General features: G+C 47.6%; 1 protein-coding gene across 1 annotated transcript in view; it reads right to left on the bottom strand.

Annotated features, from left to right (window-relative positions):
- Positions 1 to 22732, bottom strand: part of CHRNB2 (cholinergic receptor nicotinic beta 2 subunit) — a 42716-nt gene that overhangs the window by 3324 nt on the left and 16660 nt on the right. Inside the window, exons 2-5 of the mRNA XM_081173654.1 lie at positions 15403 to 15548; positions 12727 to 12771; positions 11232 to 11341; positions 7694 to 8708 (exon numbers count right to left, since the gene is read on the bottom strand). Coding sequence (XP_081029780.1) covers positions 7694 to 8708; positions 11232 to 11341; positions 12727 to 12771; positions 15403 to 15548 — 1316 coding nt within the window. The remainder of the gene's footprint in view (positions 1 to 7693; positions 8709 to 11231; positions 11342 to 12726; positions 12772 to 15402; positions 15549 to 22732) is intronic.

Below are 22732 nucleotides of genomic sequence, written 5' to 3' on the forward strand. Positions count from 1 at the left end.
GGCACTAGGCACAAAGCCCTCCTGTGGGATTTCAGCACTCCTGAACGCCGTCCCTGATTCGCGCCACTAGATGCAGAACTTCAAAGGAAACAATTTGGATGAAAGGAATGCACATATTTCAAGAACGAATGGGGAGTAAAGACTGCTAACAGAAGAGATCTCTGATAAAACAAAATAAGAATAAAACATGAGAAGATACGCCAAGACAAGGTACGGCAAATGACTGAGGGGGGAGGGGAAACAACTTCTTCCTTCTTTCCCTATGTGATTAAACAAGAATCCCCTCCCCTTATGGGCCAGACATGTTGTTTTAACGACTTAAGCTGTGGATTTAAGGCTGTGTGGAGATAAACTTTTGAACCAAAGCATGTTTTAAGAAGAGCGAGGAATGTATAAGAGCTTGGGAATGACGCAGTTAAAAATGCCGTTGCCATATTGGGAAGCTCTGTCGGAGGTCTTGAGTCTGGGAGGAGAAAGAGAGAAATAGAGCTGTTTATATATTGTGGGTTAAACTCCTCAGTGGGACTCAGAGCGACAGTTTTATGAGACTATGATGGAAAGAGTGATGTTATCTATGAAGGAGACGATATATGGAAACCATCTCGATTTGAGGATTGGAAGAACGGAAAATTCACACAGGACTATTATTACTATTGGTGTTTATCGGCTTAAGGAGACTATCAGAAGAGATCATAAAGAAAAAAGAGAAAATATATGAACAAGATGTGATGTGGAAACAGCAAGATAAGATGGGATAGAACTATGAACTTTGTTTGGACTGATTGGGACTGATTGGGACATTAACGCAGCAGCAAGAAGATGATCAGAATCCCCCTTCGGATCTTGAAATATGGGTCCCCCCAACAAAATTTAAAATTCGGCTTTGTAATTCGGAATTTATGTGATATGATTTAATTTGATGTGATTGGCCAGTTAATAAAAATTATTGTAAAAAAAAAAGATAAATAGGTACCGCTCCGGTGGGAAAGTAAACGGCGTTTCCATTTGCTGCTCTGGTTCGCCAGAAGTGGCTTAGTCATGCTGGCCACATGACCTGGAAACTGTACGCCGGCTCCCTTGGCCCATAAAGCGAGATGAGTGCTGCAACCCCAGAGTCGTCTGTGACTGGACCTAATGGTCAGGGGTCCCTTTACCTTACTTATATTACTTTTATTTTTGGTCCGCTGCTCTAACAGCACCAATGAGTACAAGCCACCACAATTATTAGGGGTGTTTTTTTTTACAATTTCAAATGTTGCACGCCCCTCCCCAACCCCCAGAGAATCCTAAGTGGGGTGTGTGTTGCTAATTCTCCTTTCGTGATTTTTAGCCTCCTTCCCTTCCTCCCACAGAACCTGTTCCTGGGGAGAGGCAAGACCTGCTTAAATATTTTAAAGAGCAGACTGTTTAGCCTGCTTTTAAAAATGGTTTCAGCTCGGGTTCCCCTCCTCTTTCTTTCTTTCTTTTTTTTTTGTAATGCTGGTTTTAATTATTGCTTTTGTTTTAGGAAGTTTTTTTTGCTAATTTTGCAAACTGCCTTCAAACCGATGGTGAAAAGCAGAATAGTAAAGTTAGCATTAAACAAAAACAACAATAGAGTTGCCTGTGTTGATTTCACCCTTTACAGTTGTGTCAGGTAAAGATAAAGGCAGTGGCGTAGCGTGGGGGGTGCCAGGGGTGCCGGCCGCACCGGGCGCAACATCTGGGGGGGCGTGCTCACTGCCTCCGGAGTCGCCGAAGAGCCTCGGGCGCAGGCTGTAGCGGAGCCGCATGTCTTGCGGAACCGACGAGCTGTGTGCGCGCCCGGGCTGAAGGCGTCCGGCAGGCAGCGGCTCTCAGTGCTCGTCCGATCCCGCCAGGCAGCCCCTCCTCACAGCCCCGCCTCCGCTGCTGCTGCTGCAGCTGCTGGGCCGTTGCATTTTCCTCGCCTCTCTGCCCCCCTCCTCCTCCGGGCAAGCGGCGTCGTTTGGGCGGCAGCGCCAGCGGCAACTCGCAGGTTAGGGGTTGGGGGGGCGCAAATTACGTGCCTTGCCCCGGGTTAGGGGGCGCAAATTACTTGCGTTGCCCCGGGTGCTGACAACTCACGCTACGCCGCTGGATAAAGGGACCCCTGACCATTAGGTCCAGTCACGGACAATTCTGGGGTTGCGGCGCTCATCTCGCTTTATTGGCTGAGGGAGCCGGCGTACAGCTTCCGGGTCATGTGGCCAGCATGACTAAGCCGCTTCTGGCGAACCAGAGCAGCGCACGGAAATGCCGTTTATCTTCCCGCCAGAGCGGTACCTATTTATCTACTTGCACTTTGACATGCTTTCAAACTGCTAGGTTGGCAGGAGCAGGCACTGAGCAATGGGAGCTCACCCCATGGCGGAGATTCGAACCGCCAACCTTCTGATTGGCAAGCCCTAGGCTCTGAAATGACAGCTCCCTGAAGGCTATCTGAAGCCTGGTTTGCTGGCAAACCAGGAAAGTCCTTCAGGTTTCTGCTCTGGGTCAATTTTATCTTCATTCTCATGAGGGCTAGAGCCCTGGATATGCTTTTAAATGAAAGCTGGGTTTCCAAGGCTTCTAAATTCTCTGTATGGGCCATACCTGTCCCGGGAGAATGGGGAGGGAGTCTCAAACACAGTACACAGAGGATATACTCGTCCTCCGCTCCAGCTCAGCTTCCAATTATATTTAAGTGTGCAATCTCTCATGGACCCATTTTTACATGGGGTTTTTAAGATTTATTTTTTGAAGTATGCCAGTTCTCAAGGGTGAGACCCAAATCTTTTGCCAGGAAAAAGCAAGAAGGCTGGGAACTTTGTGCCAAAAGGAATATTTGCTTATTGTTCACTTCTCATTGCCCACAAGAGTGTCTTTAAAGCCTCAGAGAGTTTTATTCTATTAAGTGGGTTATATGGAAATTTGTAAAATGCAAATCATAAAGGCTGGCTCAGAAATGGGGAGCCTTCTTTCACCCTGAGGGCCGCATTCTGGGGGCCACACACACCAGTGATGAGCAGGGCAAAAATTGGGCAGAGTGCTAAATCTAAGTTTTACCTATGCACTATAAGGTAACGGTAAAGGGACCCCTGACCATTAGGTCCAGTCGTGCCTGACTCTGGGGTTGTGGCGCTCATCTCACTTTATTGGCCGAGGGAGCCGGTGTACACCTTCCGGGTCATGTGGCCAGCATGACTAAGCCGCTTCTGGTGAACCAGAGCAGCGCATGGAAATGCTGTTTACCTTCCCGCCAGAGTGGTACCTATTTATCTACTTGCACTTTGACGTGCTTTTGAACTGCTAGGTGGACAGGAGCTGGGACTGAGCAATGGTGGCAAGCCCTAGGCTCTGTGATTTAGACCACAGCGCCACCTGCATCCCTCTCACCTCCAGTAAAGGTAAAGGGACACCTGACCGTTAGGTCCAGTCATGGCTGACTCTGGGGTTGCGGTGCTCATCTTGCTTTACTGGCTGAGGGAGCCGGCGCACAGCTTCTGGGTCATGTGGCCAGCATGACTAAGCCACTTCTGGCAAACCAGAGCAGCGCACGGAAACGCCATTTACCTTCCCGCCAGTGGTACCTATTTATCTACTTGCACTTTGATGTGCTTTCGAACTGCTAGGTTGGCAGGAGCAAGAACCGAGCAACGGGAGCTCACCCCATTGCAGGGATTCGAGCCACCGACCTTCTGATCGGCAAGCCCTCGGCTCTGTGGTTTAACCCACAGCACCACCCGCGTCCCTCCAGTAGTTTCCAGCAACTGGTATTCAGAAGCATTCCTGCCTTCGACTGCGGGTGACGAAGGGAGAGGCTCTCCAGTCTCCTCCCCCCCCCCCAATCAGTGCTCAGCTGGCCTGGCCCCAAACCTGCAGCCTCAGAGCGCAGCCTGGGGCAGTGACATCACTCTGCTGCCGTTCCAGGTTCCCCTTCCTCTCGGTTCCTATGGCAACTGCTTCATACCTGACACCTCCCTGGTCCAGTGGGCATAGAGCATCTCCTTCTGCAAATAGTTTCTGGCAAGGCTACCAGATCAGATGAATGATTTGCTTTGGTGAGGAAGTCGTCGTTGGCAGGGGCTACCATTGACCCATTGCTCTCTGGCCACAGATGGATGGGGGAAGGACTTGGACAAATGCCCGAAACACCCCCAGCACCCCTTGTAATGTTTTATTATGTTTTTATGTATGTTGGAGGCTGCCCAGAGTGGCTGGGGCAATTATTATTATTATTACAGTGGTACCTCAGGTTAAGTATTTAATTCATTCCAGAGGTTCGTTCTTAACCTGAAACTGTTCTTAACCTGAAGCACCACTTTAGCTAATGGGGCCTCCTGCTGCCACTGCACGATTTCTGTTCTCATCCTGAAGCAAAGTTCTTAACCCGAGGTACTATTTCTGCGTTAGCGGAGTCTGTAACCTGAAGCATATGTAACCTGAAGCGTATGTAACCTGAGGTACCACTGTATTATTATTATTATTATTATTATTATTATTATTATTATTATTCCACCAGCAAAGCAGCAGACCTCCAAGAAATATAAGTCTGTTTTCCCCGACTTCTCTCTCTCGGTCTCTCCCTCCCTTACATCCATATCTCACTGCACATGAATTTTTCATGCGCCTTCAGCACAGGGATCCAGCCGAGCAGAAGGGAAATATTGATTCTGGAGCTCGCCGGTGTCTCAGTTGGAGAACACAGCTGCCCTGCGCTCGGAGGTGGGGAACAGGTCAGTAAAGGACAGGGTATTCTGACTCATGGCTTGGCAAAGGAGAGGCGGCAGGGAGATGGGGAAGAAGCAAGGAAGAGTTGTGTCGCCCCCAGGAAACATCCAAGGGATGGGAAATTGCCACAGCCTTTTTCTAAAAAAAAACACCAAAAAAAACAGTGCATCATGTTTCAGGAGGTGATGATTCGAGATATGGTGGGGAAAGCTTTGTAAGAAGTGCCCTGACTGATCAGAACGAAGCGTCGAGTTATACAGCGGTTCCTTGGTTTACAGACGCTTCAGGTTACAGACTCCGCTAACCCAGAAATAGTACCTCGGGTTAAGAACTTTGCTTCAGGATGAGAACAGAAATTGTGTGGCAGCAGCGGGAGGCCCCATTAGCTAAAGTGGTACCTCAGGTTAAGAACAGTTTCAGGTTAAGAACGGACCTCCAGAATGAATTAAGTTATTAACCCAAGGTACCACTGTAATGTGTTCAGGCAGAAGTGTCCAAATCGAACCCTTAAAGGCAACCACTGAGTTTGTTCCCCAGCTACTGGAATTCGGAGGTAGACTGTGCCTGAACAAGGAAGTTCTACATAGCCCAAGGTAAGGTTACCAGACGTCCCTGTTTCCCAGGGACAGTGCCCGGATTTACAAATCAGTCCCCTGACAAAATCCATCTATTCAATAGGAAGTTGAAAAGTGTCCCTGGATTCACTGAAAAAAATCTGGTAACCTTAGCCCAAGACCACACATTGAAAGCAATTGCGATATCACATTAAATGCTCATGGTTCCTCCCCTTGCAAAGAATCCTGGGAACTGTAGTTTAAGGGTGCTGAGAGCTGTTAGGAAACTCCTGTGACCCTCACACGGCTACAATTCTCAGAGCTCCCTGGGGAACAGGAGGCAGGATTAGATAATAATAATCTTATTATTGATACCCCGCCCATCTGATGGGTGATCAGCTTGGTCCAGCAGGGGCTCTTTTTATGTCTATATATCAAAGACTGGCAGATTGGTTTTCACCCAGAGATCATTGCCACTGTATGTATATGTGGTAAAAAATAAATTAGAAAGTGAGTCCCATCAGGCATCTTGGGTCTAAAGGATGCTGTCATGGAAGTTTTGGCTGAGATTCCTGGATTGCAGGGGGTTGGACCAGATGACCGCTCTCTGAAGCACCCAGCCTCCTTTAAAAGGCGTTGGGGAAAACGTTGATGGAGGGGGGGCTTGCAGAAAACTGTGAGCAGAGGGGGCTGGAGGAGCTGCAAGGGAATAGGTGAGGGATAAAGGGGGGAGTAGGAGTGGGATTGGCAAGTGGGGGGGGGGGTTGGAGGAGTGAGCAGGGATGGCAGCCCCTAATATCCTACACGCAGAGAGAGAAAGCAACCTGCTAATTTTTTGTGGGCTTATTTCAGGCGCTCCAACTGTCCCTATTTTCCAGGGACAGTCCTGGATTTGCAGAAGCCATCCCGGCTTCTGATTTAATCCCAGAATGTCCCGCTTTCCCTTAGAACATGGACAGACAAACGAAGGCCCGGGGGCCGGATCCAGCCCAATCTCCTTCTGAATCCGGCCCAAGGACGGTCCAGGAATCAGTGTGTTTTTACATGAGTAGAATGTGTGCTTTTATTTAAAATGCACCTCTGGGTTATTTGTGGGGCACAGGAATTCCTTCATTTCCCCCTCCCCCCAAAAAATATAGTCCGGCCCCCACAAGGTCTGAGGGACAGTGGACCGGCCCCCTGCTGAAAAAGTTTGCTGATCCCTGCCTTAGGACGTCCCTATTTTTATTGGAGAAATGTTGGAGGGTATGGAGTGACCACCGAGCCAAGGAGATCAGTAACTACAAAACCGTTAGAAGACATCTGAAGTCAGCCCTATATAAATGTTTTTTATGTTTTTGTATATGTTGAAAGCCGCCCAGAGTGGCTGTGGCAGCACAGTCAAATGGGTGGGGAATTATTAGTATTCTTTTGGAATAGGACGTCCTTATTTTCATAATAATAATAATAATAATAATAATAATAATAATAATAATAATAATAATTTATTTATACACCACCGATCTGACTGGGTTTCCCCAGCCACTCTGGGCAGCTCCCAACAGAATATTAAAAACACAATAAAACCAACCAACAATATCCTCAAAGATAAAAAGAATATATTCCTCTATGTGACAGCAGTGGCTAGATTACTAGAGGCAAAAAATTAGAAAACAGGAAAAATATTTCAGAATGGAGAATGGTGAATTTATGGAGATGGCAAAATTAACGGCATCAATTAGGGGCTGCCCCAAGCAAAAATCAAGAGAGAATGGGAGTGTGTAGCGATATATATGAAAAAATATGGATATGGAAATTAAGTTTAACATAAACGTAAAGGGAAAGACGCACAAGGCTACAAGATCATATTATAAAGGATATGACTATTAAGTATAAATAACTGCTAAGACAAGAAACAATAATACAAATGCCAATAAGATCTCACATGGGTGAGGGGAAGTCGGGTGGGGGGAGGGGTGGTATTTGGAAAATTATTGAGAATGTGATATAAAAGTAAAATTATAGTGTTTGTAATTTGAATTATTTTGAATGATTGTGGCTGTAAGTTTTTTTTCTAGTTTTTACTCCTTTTTCTGTCACAAAAACTTTAAATACTAAAAAAACACAATAAAACATCGAACATAAAAAACTTCCCTAAACAGGACTGCCTTCAGATGTCTTCTAAAAGTCAGACAGTTGTTTATTTCCTTGACATCTGATGAGCGGGTGCCACTACCGAGAAGGCCCTCCACCTGGTTCCCTGTAACCTCACTTCTCGCAGTGAGGGAACCACCAGGAGGCCCTTGGCGCTGGACCTCAGTGTCCGGGCTGAACAATGCAGGTGGAGATGCTCCTTCAGAAAAATGTTGGCGGGTATGTTATTTACAAGACTGACAAGGCCACAAAGCCCCCCCCCCCGCCCTCAAGCCCCTTCCCTTCCAGACACTCACACTCTGGTCGTCGTCTTCACTCTTCATATGATCCGCGATGAAGCGTACTCCGTCCACAGCCTCCTCCAGGCCGCAGCAACAGGGGCCTGGCGGTGGCACCGTTTGACCCGGCCTGTCCCGGTAACCGTTGACTCCCGGCTCCGACGTTTCCGTAAAGGGCCTTCCCCCGCCATCACCGCCGCTCCCCGCCCCGAACTTCTTGACCGTAGACGGGTTGACGTAGCAAGTGCAGGACCTGGCTCCTTCGCGGAGGAAGAAGCTCCCGGTCGTCCGCTCCTGGTTCTGCCGCTTCTGGCGCAACCTCTGTCGGGCGCAGTTCTGCCGGGGCTGCTTCATGAAGAGGAGGGTTGGCAGTTTGTCCAGGAAGACCACCTTGACCCAGGGCGGCATGGTGTGGGTGGTGGGTGAGCGGTGGTGGACGTTCAACACACAGACGCTGGTGACGATGGAGAAGGTCACCAAGACCATGGTGAACATCAGGTACTTGCCCACCAGTGGCACGTCCAGCGAGGTGGGTGGCACGATCTTGGAGATCAGAAGCAGGAAGACGGTGAGGGCCAAGAGGACCGAGATGCAGAGGGTCATCTTCTCGCCGCAGTCGGAAGGCAGGTAGAAGACCAGGATGGCTAAGGAGGTGATGAGGATGCAAGGGATGATGAGGTTGATGGTGTAGAAGAGCGGTTTGCGGCGGATGATGAAGTCGTAGGTGATGTCCACGTAGGTGGAGTCGTTGGGGTTCTCGTTGCGCCGTCCCGGCAGGGCGATGATGTCCCACTCCCCGCTGGGGGTGAAGTCGTCCAAGCTGGCCACCTCGCTCTTCAGCACCAGGTCGATTTCCGTCCGGTCGTAGGTCCACGAGCGGAACTTCATGGTGCAGTTCTGCTGGTCGAAGGGGAAGTGCTTCACCTCGATTTTGCAGGCACTCTTGTAGATGGCCGGAGGGAGCCAGAAGATGCTGCCGTCGTAGGAGACAACGGCGTTGGAGTAGAAGGACACCTCGTACATCCCGTCAGCGCTGGGGGAGGGGAGAAGAAGGGGAAGCAATGCTCATTGTTGGTCTAGAACAGGGGTCAGCAACCCTTTTCAGCCGTGGGCCAGTCCACCGTCCCTCAAACCATGTAGTGGGCCAGACTATATTTTGTTGGGGGAGGGGGAAATGAATGAATTCCTATGCCCCACAAATAACCCAGAGATGCCTTTTAAATAAAAGGACACATTCTACTCATGTAAAAACACGCTTATCCCCGGACCGTCCATGAGCTGAGTTGAGAAGGCAATTGGGCCGAATCCGGCCCCCGGGCCTTAGGTTGCCTACCCCTGCTCTAGAGGGTGCATGTCAGAGGCTGGTCGGAGGAGGAATGGTGGGAGCCGCTGACCCCTTCTCCTGAAGCTTCCCAAGGGCAGGAGGACAGTATTGAGTTAGAACAGCGGTTTGCAGAAGGGCATAGTCCAGAGGTGAAAAGCTGGGAAATACTGGATAAGGAACAGCTAGAAGAGGAAACACCAGCAGAGGGTCAGCTGGCAGATTCAGTGTCCTTGGACAGCATTCCAGATCCCCTTATGCCTAGGACTAGACGGGCTCCAAGAGTGATAGAACAGAGAGCGCAGCGGCAACAAGTTACCCGACGTAGGAGTGATGCAGATTAATGGGGCCAAAGGAGTGGAAAACCTTTACTGGGAGCACCGCCATTTCTAGAGAGATATGCATTCCTTTGCCTCTTGCTGTGTTTATTAAAGAAACTAACTGGTAAGAACGCTCCTTTCATTTGATCTGCTTATTCACGGCAACCAGGGGAGGGATCCGATTCTCCAAAGCCTGGCGGTGCAGGTGCACAGATCAGGGCTCACGCACCGTGTGCACACACACACAAATGCCTACCCATGCCATCCACACATTCCTCATAATGCAGGCCACCCGGACCTGCCTTTTTATCCGTTTGATTCTATTTATGAATCGTGGCCCATAATATAGTTTGAAGTGCTTTCACAGTAGGAACCTCCACAGCCGAAACAATGAAATGAAGAAAATTGGTCTTTAAAAGCGCTTTCCTGTATAAAAACAATTAAAAACTATTTCCTGTTGGACTGGACAACTCTCATGGTCCTTTGTTACTCTACAGTTCCATGCGGAAACCAGGGCTTTCAGTTGGAACTCAGTTCCAGCACCTCTCAGGTGGGCGCCATTGCCATTCTAACAGAACAAGTGAGGCATTTGTGGCGAGTTCTGGCACCTCTTTTTCTAGAACCAACTGCACTGGCTCCCAGTGGAGTACAGGGTCAGGTTTAAGGTGCTGGTTTTGACCTTTAAAGCCCTCTGCGGCCTATGACACACGTACCTACAGGATTGCCTCTCCTGGTATGCCCCACGGAGGACCTTAAGGTCCACAAATGACAACACCTTGGAGGTCCCAAGCCTCAAGGAGGTTAGATTGGTTTCAACTAGGGCCAGGGCCTTTTCAGCACTGGCCCCGACGTGGTGGAACGCTCTGTCACAAGAGACTAGAGCCCTGCGGGACTTGACATCTTTCTGCAGGGCCTGCAAGATGGAGCTGCTCTGCCTGGCCTTTGGTTTGGACTCAGTCTGACCCTTATGTTTCCCTCACCTTATGGTCTTGATTTATCAGCTATTTTAAAATGAGGCTGCATTTTAACCTGTATTTTAAATTGGTTTTTTTTTTCTCCCTCTCTTTTCCCCCTATTATGTTTTTACTGTGATTTTATTTTATTGGTGTTAGCCGCCCTGAGCCCACCTCTGGCCGGGGAGGGCAGGGTATAAAATAAAAATTATTATTATTATCATTTATTATTATTATCATTTCAGATCCAATAAACATACAGTTATTCTGTCTCTCACACATACACACTCACTCTCAGTCAAACATACACGGTCTCTTTCTCTCTCTCTCTCTCTCTCACACACACACAAGCATGTTCCACTTTCTAACCTGCCTTTAAACCACCTCAATCCCTATCTAGCAGCAGGCAAGTGTGGTGTAGTGGTTAAGAGCGGTAGTCTCGTAATCTGGTGAACCGGGTTCACGTCTCCGCTCCTCCACATGCAGCTGCTGGGTGACCTTGGGCCAGTCACACTTCTCTGAAGTCTCTCAGCCCCACTCACCTCACAGAGTGTTTGTTGTGGGGGAGGAAGGGAAAGGAGAATGTTAGCCGCTTTGAGACTCCTGAAGGGGAGTGAAAGGCAGGATATCAAATCCCCCCCCCAAAAAAGCAAGTGTAGGGGACCTTTGGCCCTCCAGATGTTGCTGAACGACACCTCCCATCATCGCTGCCCATTAGCCATGCTTGCTGGGGCTCATGGGAGTTGTAGTCCAGCAACGTTTGGAAGGCCAAAGGTCCCCTACGCCTGGCTTTGAAAGCTCTCCTGACACCGCGGCATTGTGACAAGGAGGAAGGTGGGGGCAAGGTGGCCCCTCCAGATGGTTCTGCAGTCCTAATACAGCCCATGAACTGCAGGTTCACTATTGTCATCCGAGATCCGCAAGCATTAGACCCAGGGCAAAGAATGCCGAGGTGCACCTACTTGTTGTAGAGCACAACATCTGGAAGCCAGATGTGTTTGGATGGCAGCCGCACCTTCTTCATGTCATCAAACTCCTCTGGGTTCCATGTAAGGCGATAATCCTCCCATTCCTGCAATGGAGAAAGAGAGATGGGGGGGTGCTTGACACAATCGGGATGGCCAAATCCCCATGCCTGACCTGAAGTCTCCAGTTTTGCCTCACTCCTTCCAGGTGGCAGGGGGAGGTCCTGAATCTCCAGGTGGGTGAGAGTGGCTTATTTGGGGTTTTTTTAGTATTAAAAAGATGCATGTGGCTTGCAAGGTTCTATTAGGATATAGTTCTGTTCCACCTTAAAAGAAACAGGCATGACTGTTGTGTGTCACATGCCTGTTTACTTCCAGCACAGGCTTGCTGGGAACGTCCGTTTGTATATTGCTATTGCTTTGCTCTTTTGTCGGACACGAAGGGAAGCAGACATGTTTTTCCTTTGTTCCTGAACTATGCTGAATAAACGTCTGTAAATAATGCTTACACATGTCTCTGTCCGCCATTTCCGTCGTGAGAAGTCCGAGTCACAGCACCAAAGACATGTGTAAGCATTATTTACAGGCGTTTATTCAGCATAAACGCGGGTGGCGTTTATTCAGGGATGCGGGTGGTGCTGTGGGTTAAACCACAGAGCCTAGGACTTGCTGATCAGAAGGTCACCAGTCTGGCAGCCGCATTCTGGATTAGTTGTAGTTTCCAAGTCACCTTCAAAGGCAGCCCCACGTAGAGTGCATTGCAGTAGTCCAAGCGGCAGATAACCAGATCATGTACCCAGTGCTTTTTTCTGGGGGGACGCAGGGGTACGCATACCCCTAAACATTTTGTGAATCTAAGTTTGGTCTCATTGAGGGGCAGTATTTCAATATGAGTAGGGAGATGAGAGTACCCCTAAACATTTTTTAAGAAAAAAAAGCACAGCATGTACCACTCTGGCGAGACAGTCTGCAGGCAGGTAGGGTCTCAACCAGTGTACCAGATGGAGCTGGTAAGAATTCTCGACACCTTTAACAAGCTACTATTCCCAGGATTCCTTGGGGCTGTGCATCTGAGTTATGGGGGACCTCTAACAGTGACTCCCCCAAATACCGCAGTGACTGGGCAGTGATATGAGAAATCAGAGTGGTCCTTGCGATATCTTGAACCCTGGTTGTTATGGGGCTTGTAAATTAATGCAAGACCTTTGAATCAGGCCTGGTAGTGTATGGGCAGCCAGTGTAAGCTTTTGAGCACTGATGATTGATGGATGATGCACTGGTGGTTGTCTCCATCAACAGTCTCCCTGCAGCATTTTGCAACAGCTGGAGCCTCTGGTCTAGATAGTGTCCCGCATGGTGCTCATTTCCCCCTTCCTGCTTCCAACTGCAGCAGAAGGTAAGTGATTAAGCAAACCACTATTATTGAAAAGGGGCACATTGGTTCTATTTATGAGTAAATAAATAAAGAGAGGGGTGGTGGCAGGCAACTTACCTGGGTCAGCCACACGTTGGTGGTCATGATCTGCTCCCGCTCGTGCTGTCAACAGAAGCAAAAGAAAAGGCATCAGAATAATAATAGTAATAGTAATAATAATAATAATAATAATAATAATAATAATAATAATAATTATACCCTGCCCATCTGGCTGGGCTTCCCCAGCCACTCTGGGTGGCTTCCAACAAAATACAGTGGTATCTCGGGTTAAGAACTTAATTCGTTCCGGAGGTCCGTTCTTAACCTGAAACTGTTCTTAACCTGAAGCACCACTTTAGCTAATAGGGCCTCCTGCTGCCGCCGCGCCACCACTGCGCGATCTCTGTTCTCATCCTGAAGCAAAGTTCTTAACCCAAGGTACTAATTCTGGGTTAGTGGAGTCTGTAACCTGAAGCGTATATAACCTGAAGAGTACCTGGGGTACCACTGTATTAAAATACTGTAATGCATCAAACATTAAAAGCTTCCCTAAACAGGGCTGCCTTCAGATGTCTTCTAAAAGTCTGGTAGTAGTTGTGGTTCTCTTTGACATCTGATGGGGGGGCGTTTCACAGGGCGGGTGCCACCACCGAGAAGGCCCTCTGCCTGGTTCCCTGTAACTTGGCTTCTCACAGCGAGGGAACCGCCAGAAGGCCCTCGGTGCTGGACCTCAGTGTCCGGGCAGAACGATGGAGGTGGAGACGCTCCTTCAGGTATACTGGACCGAGGCCGTTTAGGGCTTTAAAGGTCAACACAAATACTTTGAATTGAAGTGAAGAACACGAGAAGAGCCCCTGGGTCAAGCCAAAGGCTAGTCCAGCATCTTCTCCTCACAGCGACCAGCCAGATGCAAGCAGCTCCTGACCACAAGGGCCATCCCCGCTCCTGCAGCTTCCAGTGACTGGTTCTCAGTAGCATTGCTGCCTTCAGTCGTATAAATCTGACATCAAGAATCACAAAACAGAGAAACCAGTAGGAGAACACTTCAATCTCCCAGGACATTCTATACAAGATCTCAAAGTAGCTGTTTTACTACAAAGGAATTTCAGAAATAGACTGGAAAGAGAAGCTGCTGAATTACAACTCATTCCCAAATTAAAACAATGGAGAGACCTGGTCTGAACAGAGACATTGGATTCTTATCTCATTATACATGACTAAGCCACTTCTCACCTTCTCACCCCTTGCCTTTTCCTGTAAGACATATTACAGTCGTTAAGAGTCGTCAACAGGCTCATCTCAGCTATCTGCCAATCTCCCATTCCCACCACCCTTCTGAGTAATACCCCTCCCCACCTTCTCACTATATAGAAGGGTCTGGCAACTTCTGTTTCAGTGTATCTGAAGAAGTGTGCATGCACACGAAAGCTCATACCAAGAACTAACTTAGTTGGTCTTTAAGGTGCTACTGGAAGGAATTTTTTTATTTTTCAGTCGTGGGGGCATTGTGGGCAGTAGCTACGGATAGCTCCTGTCCAATCTTCTTTGAACACAAGCTCAAGCCCCCAGCAGCCAGCCTGGCCAATGGTCAGAGCTGGTGGGACTTGTAGCACCACAAGCTTTGGGCGGGATGACACCATGTTATAGAGAGTACTTACATTATGATGGTTACTTGGTACGAGCAATGATCACCTTTCAAGATCAAAATTTGGCCAAATTTATCCACAGATCAAGACATCTCTTCTTAAAGGAAAGGATAGCAAGACTAAGATTCTTTGAAAATATTGTACCATTGACCCTCTTTGATGCCAAGTGTGGTTAGCCAATGGTAGAAGACCAGGAAAAATCCAAAAAGGAGAACCAACTCCAAAAGGTCATAAACAAGAGACCCCAAAATTAAAAAGTAAAAGCACACCCTTACACGGTTTGCAATGCCCTGTGAGCGAGCAAAAGGACAATTTCTCTATAGAAGAAAACACTCTAACTCAATTCTGGTCATTCCCATCCTCAGTCCAAGCTAAAATTTTAGAAAGACTAGAAACATTAAGAAACAGACTGGCTGGGAAAGACACATATAATGATACCAAGGTAAGGTAAAGGTAAAGGGACCCCTGACCATTAGGTCCAGTCATGACCGACTCTGGGGTTGCAGCGCTCATCTCGCTTTATTGGCTGAGGGAGCCGGCGTACAGCTTCCGGGTCATGTGGCCAGCATGACTAAGCCGCTTCTGGCGAACCAGAGCAGCGCATGGAAATGCTGTTTACCTTCCCGCTGGAGCGATACCTATTTATCTACTTGCACTTTGACTTGCTTTCGAACTGCTAGGTTGGCAGGAGCAGGGACCGAGCAACGGGAGCTCACCCCGTCGCGGGGATTCGAACCGCCGACCTTCTGATCGGCAAGCCCTAGGCTCTGTGGTTTAACCCACAGCGCCACCCGCATCCAATGATACCAAGGAGGATGACCTAAAAAAGGGCCAGATTTTCTCCAAAATGATTCCTACACAGGAATATAACTCAGCAAGGCGAAGCAGAGATTGGGTGGCCAACTGTCAGGGATTCCTTCGCTGTGATGCCCACCTTGCAGAGGGTTGGACTAGATGACTGTTGGGGATCCCTTCGAACTCTGCAGTTCTATGATTCTAAAAGGGCAGCTCCAGGAAGGAAGCTTTCTCCAGACTTACAGAAGACCTCTGCTTTGAACAGCATTTTGACCCGTTTGGCAGTTCCCAGTTCCCCATCTTTGGTACGTACCACGCTGATGAGCTGGGCCAATGATACCATCAGCTGCACAGTGACCAACTCGGATCCATTGGTGGCCGGGCGGATCAGCTTGTTGTACCGTGACGGATCCAGGAGATGTTCTACCAACCGCTCTTCCGTGTCTGTGCCCAGGGTCCCTGCGTGGAGGTGGAGAAGGAAGCAGGCAGAGTAAAGCAAACACCGTTCAGAACGAACACAGAGCATATGCACAACAAGGCAGACATCCCTACTGTTAGGTACTGAGTTGACTAGGATCCAAAATGCAGCAGTCTGATTGGTCCTAGAACAATAGGGTTCAGAATGCAGCAGTCTGATTGGTCCTAGAACAATAGGATCCAGAATGCAGCAGTCTGATTGGTCCTAGAACAATAGGATTCAGAATGCAGCAGTCTGATTGGTCCACAGGAGCCACCCAATCCAGCTCCAGGTGGAAGTGAATCCGCAACCTGATTGGCCTACAGGAGAATTCCAGAATTAGCCAATCACGTGGGGCCCATTGTGTAAATAATGTATATAAAGCAGACATTCTGGGACAACTTTCATTCCTCCTCACCACTATGAGCTGAATAAAGAGCATGAAATCCACTATGGACTCCGAGTATATTTCACCTACTTATCTCTTTTCACCAGTGAGCCATACAGCTTCCTAAATCAGGATGTTCAGTGATTGGTATTCAGACACTGACTGCCTATTAATACGCAGGTTTTCTTGAGCTACCATGACTGTATTAAATATCAGTGAGCCTCCCTCTCGTTCAGTGTCTCCTCTTTTTTTTAAAAAAAATTGTTTTTAAGATTAAAACTTTACATTCACATATTGGACGTACAACATGGAAATAAGATTCCAAGGAATCTCCTGGACCCCTCCTCCCCTTTGTGGGTCCTGTTGTTAATCGTTTCCTCCTGCATCTTTTATGACAATCCACATCTTTTACATCTCCACTGTGTCCAAAATTCACCCTTAAACTACAAGTGATATTCCAATCCTAGTAACAATTTTAACTGTTTACAATGGTTTTTTAAGATAGGTTAGATAGATAGTTTATTAATTACGGTTGGAGACCAGCTTATAAAACACACTTGGGGGTACAATCCAAGAAGGAAAACAAACATTTAAAACAACAACAACAACAACAACAACAACAACAACAACAACAACAACAACAACAACAACAACAATTTATTATTTATACCCCGCCCATCTGGCTGGGCCTCCCCAGCCACTCTGGGCGGCTTCCATAGAAACCAAAAATACAGTAAAATATCACACGTTAAAAACTTCCCTGAACAGGGCTGCCTTAAGATGTCTTCTGAATGTCAGGTAGTTGTTTATCTCTTTGACATCTGATGGGAGGGTGTTCCACAGGGCGGGCGCCACTACCGAGAAGGCCCTCTGCCTGGTTCCCTGTAGCTTTGCTTCTCGCAATGAGGGAACCGCCAGAAGGCCCTCGACGCTGGACCTCAGCGTCCGGGCAGAACGTAAAAGATAGGGTATACATTTCCCCCATTCCTTATTAAAATTTTGGTCTTCCTGTTTTCTTATTCTTCCGTCATTTTAGCCATTTCCACACAATCCATCAACTTGATGGATCTGCTGTCCTTCTCTGGTAGGGACTTTCTCTTCTAGTTCCATCTCTTCTTCTAGTTCAGTGTTTCCAAAACTTTGGCCTCCAGCTGTTGTTGGACTACAACTCCCATCATCCCTAGCTAGCAGGACCAGTGGCTAGGGATGATGGGAGTTGTAGTCCAACAACAGCTGGAGACTCAAGAATGGGAAACACTATTCCCTTTTCCTCAAGACACCTTTCGGTCACATCTTGTGACAGAAACGGCCCTAAGCCAATGAACATTTGTACGAAAAAGGACTATTTTGGGGAGGGATTCAGGGGCCCGTCCTGAATCTCTCTTTCTCTCTCTCTCTCCTCTCCACAAGGAGCTCCCCTGACCACAAGCAACAGCCTCTCAAACAGGCTCGCTTCCAAGCCAGCTTCCTGATGGATAGCTAATCCCCAGGCATTCATGAGCCCATTTTGGCAGGCTGTTAAAATGTCACCAGCTCTTAGCTTGCTCAGAATTACGGCCTGCTCTGATCCAGCAGCCCTTGAGCAGAGCCAAGGCTGCAGCTGAGTAGACATGCAGGCTGTGAGTGTCTTGCTCTTCCAGTCTCCGAATCCACGCATGGCACCAGAGCCAATAAGGACATGGGTGGCTCTGTGGGTTAAACCACAGAGCCTAGGACTTGCCGATCGGAAGGTCAGCGGTTCAAATCCCTGCGGCGGGGTGAGCTCCCGTTGCTCAGTCCCTGCTCCTGCCAACCTAGCCGTTTGAAAGCACATCAAAGTGCAAGTAGATAAATAGGTACCGCTCCGGCAGGAAGGTAAACAGCGTTTCTGTGCGCTGCTCTGGTTTGCCAGAAGCGGCTTAGTCATGCTGGCCACATGACCCGGAAGCTGTACGCTGGCTCCCTCGGCCAATAAAGCGGGATGAACACCGCAACCCCAGAGTCGGCCATGACTGGACCTAATGGTCAGGGGTCCCTTTACCTTTATGCCCTTGTAATTCCAAGCAGCTGGCATTCAGTAGCATTGCCACTGTCATAAGAGAGTCAGGGTCAGAGAGGAGAATAAAGGTAAAATGATCCTAATGATATCATCCTACCCAAGTCTCACAATAATAATAAACTGTGCCTTAAAGAATGCATTGTTGGGAAGATGCCATCTTACTGTGTCTCTTCACGTATCATTGAATGTAATATAATGTGTGCCTTTTAATGCATCATCTTAACGTAACGTGCCTGTTGCCATGTACCTCTTTCTCCATGAAGCTATCCTTTTAAAAGTATTGAATGTATCCAAAATGTAGTTTGCTGTACTTTTCTGAATGTATCCAAAATGTAGTTTTAAAATAATGTAACAATCTAAATATTTCAAAATGTATATACTTGACTCAATAGTGTATCCAAAAGGCTGCCAAAACTCAATCCACCACACTGCCTCCTACTGGGTCTGCAAACCATACCATGAATACACACAGATATGAGCTCAAAATAAAGCAATCCTATTTTCCAAAAAAGTATGCAAACATCAGGCTATCACCCGAATTGATAGCAATGCAGAATAGGATTTCACATTAACATTTAAGTTATTTCCCGAACATCTTCTCAAACATCCAGCCTCACACCTGCATGCTGATTATCAACAGTTGCGGAGGTTTTCCTGTAGATAAAGGAAAAGCCATTTTAAGCAGATCCAAAATTAATTAACACGAAGATCGACACATACCACCTGAAGATCGACACCTACCACCTGAGCCCTTCAGCAAATTGACACCTCCAGAAACTCTTTCAACATCCTGTTTACCTTATGTTAATCAACTCTTCACACCCCTCATATCGCTTCCCCCCACCTCCTTGCTATTGATCTGAATGAAAATCAAAAGGTATAAGAATCAAGGCAGTCCCTTTGTTCAGGGTCTCTGACTCCGTGTCATTGCGTGAGCGGGGACCCTGTTGCAACAGTTTTTTGTGTTGTTGGTTTGTTTTTTTTCCTGTTCTTTCAATAAAGATCAGGCTTTGCTTTTTCCAATCCTGGTGTGGTCTCTGTCTCTTCCCGACCGGTACAGAGCCTTCATTTGCGCTCCTTCCAGGGCCCTGGTCCTTCTTCTGAGGAGGGGGCCCCTTGGGGAGGCAATCAAAATTTATTACATTTTTGGCGAGCCAGGCAGGAGCCGGTTACCCGGGATTTTTGGGGTGTCAGGGACTGAAAGCCCAAGCGCACCCAGCCGTTTGCAAGGGGGGCTTTTCTTTCCCTGGTAAACCTTGAGTCCCGGCTCTAACTGGGATCCTCAACAGGACCAACCAGGAAAAAGCAACGGTGATCTAGCCGGCTGTTTGGGGGGGGGGGTTGTTTCCTTCTGACTGTTTCTCTCCCCAATATTCCTGTCATCTCAAAATTGGAAGCTTCCTGAAGGACGAGAGACACCGCGCTTGCGAAGTGAGTATAAGCAGGGAAACGGGTAGTGGGGTGGGATTCTGCAAACCACAGCAAACCTATACTTCTCAAATCCTTACTTCTTTCCTCACTTTAACTCTTGAAAAAATTGCCTTCTACTCCTTTCTGTCCCCTCGATCTCAACACCAGCCTTAGCCCTTCGGAGTATGCCCAGGCAAAGGTTGTGTGTGATTTCTTCCACTTAACTCTGTATGCCAACCTATTCCTTCGGAGTTTTGCCCAGAAAGGTTGTGCAATTTCTTCTGCACTGAAAACTATAATTCCCAAAACTATAACTCCCAGGTGTAGCCGCACCTCTGCCATGGCGATCTTTGTTAGAGATGACCTGTGAGCGGAGAAAGCAAGGGCACCTGATTCCTTTCCTTCTTTGTCATTTCTGAGTCTCAATCTGGCATTGCAAGTGTGCAAGCGTTCAGTAGGGACTCTGAGTTAGATTGTAAAAGGCAGGGAGGTTGCTGTGAGTTGTAGAATAGAGATTAAGTGAGGTATCCCCAGGTTTTCCCCCTCGGAGATTTGTCCAGTTCCCCTCGGAGATTTGTCCAAGTATCCCCAGGTTTTCCCCCTTGGAGATTTGTCCAATTGTAGAATAGAGATTAAGTGAGGTATCCCCAGGTTTTCCCCCTCGGAGATTTGTCCAGTTCCCCTCGGAGATTTGTCCAAGTATCCCCAGGTTTTCCCCCTTGGAGATTTGTCCAATTGTAGAATAGAGATTAAGTGAGGTATCCCCAGGTTTTCCCCCTCGGAGATTTGTCCAGTTCCCCTCAGAGATTTGTCCAGGTTTCCCTTATTTCGGACCCTTCGGAAGATTGCCCAGGTCCAACCCCTTCCACTTGAGAAAATGGGTGCACCCTTGTCAAAAGGCAATAGTCCTCAGACCCCTGGCGAGAAGGAAGCCCAATTGGCGCTTACTTCCCGCCTGGACTCTGACAGTCCACTTAATTATGTACTAAAAGCCTGGGAAGAATTGCCAGGTACTGGAACCCTCTGCAGATCCAAATTGGTGAAGCACTGCACCAAAAATTGGGTGCGGGCTACCACAAGATACCCTTACGAAATAAGGTGGGTGAAGGAAGGATCTTTTAACATCCAGCGCCTTGCTGCTCTACGCACTGCCCTGGAAGACCAGTATCCCCTTCAGATCCGATATCTTGAGCTATTCGAATGCTCCCGAGAGAAATTAAGAGCTGGAAGTGTCATGTCCCGGCAGATGCCCATTCTAACAACCCAGAAGAAGCCCCCTTCCTATCAAGACGTTATAGAAGACGATCCCAGTCCTCTAGTTTTATTTCCAAGGCAGCAACCTATCACTGGCTTTCCCCCACCACCTGAGAATGAGCTTAGGCTTTCCACTTTGTCTGGGACTTCAACCCCTGCCAGCCTTCCCAGTGCAGAAAACAATGGTCCACAAGCGCTAGACCTCCAGCAGTCTGACATCGGTAGAGCCTCAACTACAAATACCACGCCATCCATGCCCGAATTAAAGCAAATCGACGTTAATAGAACCTTGACTAACAGTTCCACCCCTCCCATGCCAGATTTAAACCCAAGCCCAGTAGCAAATCGGACTCGTAGCAAACTCCATGATGAAGAATTAGTGTCCCAACTACTTACTGCATTAGAAGTTGTTGCTAATTCAAAAAGGGAACAAAACCTCAATGATTCAACAAAAGACTCTGAGATTACAGGGAAGGGACAGTATCCCCTTAGATCCGTTCCGCTGGCCCCAGCAACCGCGGAAGGACCTACCACGTTTGTGTATTCCCACGTTCCCTTTCTTACATCTGATCTAATGAACTGGTCAAATCAAATGACCACCTTAAAGGAAGATCCAGATCGATGCTATCGTCAAATATCTACTATTTTTTCAACCCACAACCCTTCATGGGCTGATGTTCACATGCTCCTAAACGCCCTCTTCAATGACCCAGAAAGAGAGGAAATATTTAATAAGGCAGCAGAAGCATTAGGAAAACCCCAATTCCAAGACAAAAAACCCGCCAACGCTGAACTGGTAACTGTGCCTCAACTACATAATGACCCAAGTTGGGACTATAACACAGAAGAAGGAATCTGGAGCTTAAAAATCTTCCGGAAAGCCATACTGGAAGGCATAAAATTAGCGGGGAAAAAGGGCATAAATTGGACAAAAATCCAAGCCATCAGTCAAGGGTCAGACGAAACCCCTTCTGCCTTTTACACCAGACTAATATCAGCTTTCAGGACTTGGGGTGGAATAGACCCTGACAATCCTGAGAATCAAATCATCGTAAAAAGTTTTTTCAAGGACCAATCAAACCCAGATATAAAAAAGGTTCTCAACCTCCAATTAGGCTATGAAGGAAAGCCAATGTCCGAAATCTTAGCTATTGCAAAGACAGTTTTCGACGGAAGAGATGAAAGAAGGAAAAAGGAAGAAATAAGAGAAAGGGAGGAGAAAGCTAGAGTCTTAGCTCTGGCCCTCAGGGCACCCTACAGCTCCCAGCCTCTAAGCCCACCTTACAGAACCCCTCAGAACTCTCATAAACCTCAAATGAATCACCCCTATCAAAACTCTCAAAGACCCCAGCTGAACCATCCCTATCCTCAGACTGGTCTCCGAGGACCTCGACAAAATAATAACCCACTCGCTCAAATGAACCCACCACAGAATTCCTGTAATAGACCCGCTGTCCTGAAATGTTTCCACTGCCAGCAGGAGGGACATTTTAGAAGAGACTGTCCTAACCGCCTAGATGACCCTGTTTCAGCACATAACTCTACGAATTCCACTAATTTAAATCCGGCCCTGAACCAGAGCCATGGGCAACAACTTCAAAATCCTTTTCTTCAGAACCAACAGCATTACTCTAATTATTGACAATCAGCAGGGAGTTCCGACTTTGTTGCCCTAGTTTGCCCAACCTTTCATCTATCCTCAGATGAACCTATTTGTTCCATAAATATTGATGGACATGAATATCGATGTTTAGTGGACACAGGTGCTACATTTTCTACCCTAAGTAATAGTCATTTGAGCCCAAGCCAACAAAAACAACGCATCATGGGCATTGACGGAATTCCCAGGACATGTAATCTTTCCAAACCCACTACTGTTACCTTGGGACCTCTAGCAGCTGAGCATTCCTTTCTCCTCACCTCAAGCCCTGTAAATTTGTTAGGAAGAGATCTTTTATGTAAGCTCAAGGCTACCATTATGTGCAGTCCTGATGGCATTTACCTACATATGCCTGAAGACTCAGTAGCCTCATTCCAAGGCATTGTTAAAGAGGAAAACCTCTCTGATGTAGGAATACCCCCTTCTATTGAGAACA

Source organism: Podarcis bocagei (genome assembly GCF_964188305.1).
Source record: "Podarcis bocagei genome assembly, chromosome: 16".
NCBI lineage: Eukaryota > Metazoa > Chordata > Lepidosauria > Squamata > Lacertidae > Podarcis > Podarcis bocagei.